A 1887-nucleotide genomic window follows, 5' to 3' on the forward strand; every position below is an offset into this window, starting at 1 on the left:
ATATTAGCTTAAAAGGGTCTCTCGTACCTTTTCCATTCCCATATGATCCATGTAAAGTCTCTTCAGACTTTTGGATAAGGGCTGGAAAGCATTTGGTCCCACCCAACGAACTGAGTTCCCAGAGAGGTTGAGCTCCTGCAGATTAGAGGTCTCAAGCAGAGCGTGGGTGGGCACCTCAGTCAGCTGATTTGAATCCAGGTGAAGGGTACATAGAGAGTCAGAGTCAAGAGCGCCCTTGGCAATGTAAGTTAAGTTGTTATTGCCCAGATATAACTCAGTAAGTTTAGAGCCCAGTGAGGACAGCAACCCACTGGTCTCAAGTTTAGAGATGGCATTTTGCTCCAGATGTAACACAACCAGACTTGGTAAGAGTGACAGAGCTAGAAGAAAGACACAGAACAGCCATGTTTTAGTTCCAGTGTTTCTTGTAGATAGTATCTACTGAGGCAGACTTAATGTAATTTATCCACTGACCTGATCCAGGGAACTGCGCCAGCTTGTTCCTCTCCAGGTGGATGTAGGTGAGCTTGGGCACTCCAGCAAAGGCCTTGGGGTCCAAGGACATGAGGTCATTATCAGAAAGATACAAATACAAAAGGTTTTTCATCCCTTGGAGGGCACCACCTTCAATTTCATGGATTTTGCAGGACTGCAAGTGAAGAGAAACAAGTTGGCTGCTGCCTGGGAAGCTGTTGGCTGGAAGGTAGTGGAAGTGATTATCGTGGAGGTCCAGCAACTGCGTCTGGGCGGGGAAGCCTCGTGGGATTCTAGTATGGCCCCGACCCTCACATGTGGCATGCTGGGTCTCAGTCTAGAGAAAATCAGTTTTGAATGTGAAACCTGCAAAACGTCTCAGTGGAAATAACAAACAGTCATCGAGGAAGTACTCTGAGGGTTTACTTAATAGAATACCGACATATCACAGTGCTCTGAGACACTGATAAACATATGAGTAAAACAGCTGCCTTGTAGCATGCAGCATTAGCCTTCATTTAAAGGCCTTTGAAGCATTATTTGTGGTGTGCCAAAAATCTACCACTATGTTACCCATCTACCTACAGTGGAGTTTTAGAGCTTTCAACTCAATTTTATTCATATAGCATGGCCACTTGATCCAACCCCTAACTATATGCTTTATCAAAACCCTTTTAGCATAGCTCTCTAGCTTAAAACTAGAGAGGGTGTCTGCCTCCTGAATCCAAACTGGAAGCTGGTCCCACAGATTAGGGCCCTGAAAGCTGAAGGCTCTGCCTCCCATTCTACTTTTAAATATCCTAGGAATCACAAGTAAGCCACAGTCTGAGAGCCAAGTGCTCTACTGTGATTAGCGAAGTAAGTAAGTACAAGTGAGCCAAGTGAGAGTGTGGTAAAACAGCAAATCTATGAGAAACTGGAGTTTTTATTTTTTCTTCCTGCTTTCATTGTGTCCCAGAAGTGTTTTCTGTCTCCAACTTACATCACATTCACAGTTAGCTGGACACTTGACCTTCTGCTTTGGCTTGGCAGTGGCTGTGACCGTGGGTGGGACTCTTTCCGTACTCTCCTCCTCCTCCACCGGTGACTCCCCCCTCCTGCAGCGCAGATCCAGAGGAGACACCGCCTGCAGAGGCTCATCTGAGAGGTGAGGAGGTCCAGAGCAGGCCCCCAGCAGCTTCACACCACTAACTCTCGCCCACTGCCTCAGTGGAGACATGTAGCAGTTACAGTAGATGGGGTTCCCTTTAGAAAAAGTAAGAAATGCCTGTTGGTCAGCATGTAAAAATGACACATGGTATGCTATCACCCCCCTACATCTTTCTTTCTTGGCCTCACTATGAGACATGAGAAGTCAGATCACTTACATCTGCTGGTTTGGAAAAAATGAAAGCCTGTTATGTTAAAGTAAAA

The 1887-nt window shown here is 46.0% G+C and overlaps 1 protein-coding gene across 1 annotated transcript in view; it reads right to left on the reverse strand.

The window, feature by feature from the left end:
- Window positions 1–3: 3 nt before the first annotated feature.
- The window catches only part of chadla (chondroadherin-like a), a 3998-nt gene continuing 2114 nt past the window's right edge, over window positions 4–1887 (reverse strand). Inside the window, exons 4-6 of the mRNA XM_005752278.1 lie at window positions 1457–1741; window positions 475–811; window positions 4–380 (exon numbers count right to left, since the gene is read on the reverse strand). Of these exons, the coding sequence (XP_005752335.1) occupies window positions 4–380; window positions 475–811; window positions 1457–1741 (999 nt within the window). The remainder of the gene's footprint in view (window positions 381–474; window positions 812–1456; window positions 1742–1887) is intronic.

This window comes from Pundamilia nyererei, unplaced genomic scaffold, assembly GCF_000239375.1.
Source record: "Pundamilia nyererei isolate P.nyererei 1_Seehausen unplaced genomic scaffold, PunNye1.0 scaffold00350, whole genome shotgun sequence".
Taxonomy (NCBI): domain Eukaryota; kingdom Metazoa; phylum Chordata; class Actinopteri; order Cichliformes; family Cichlidae; genus Pundamilia; species Pundamilia nyererei.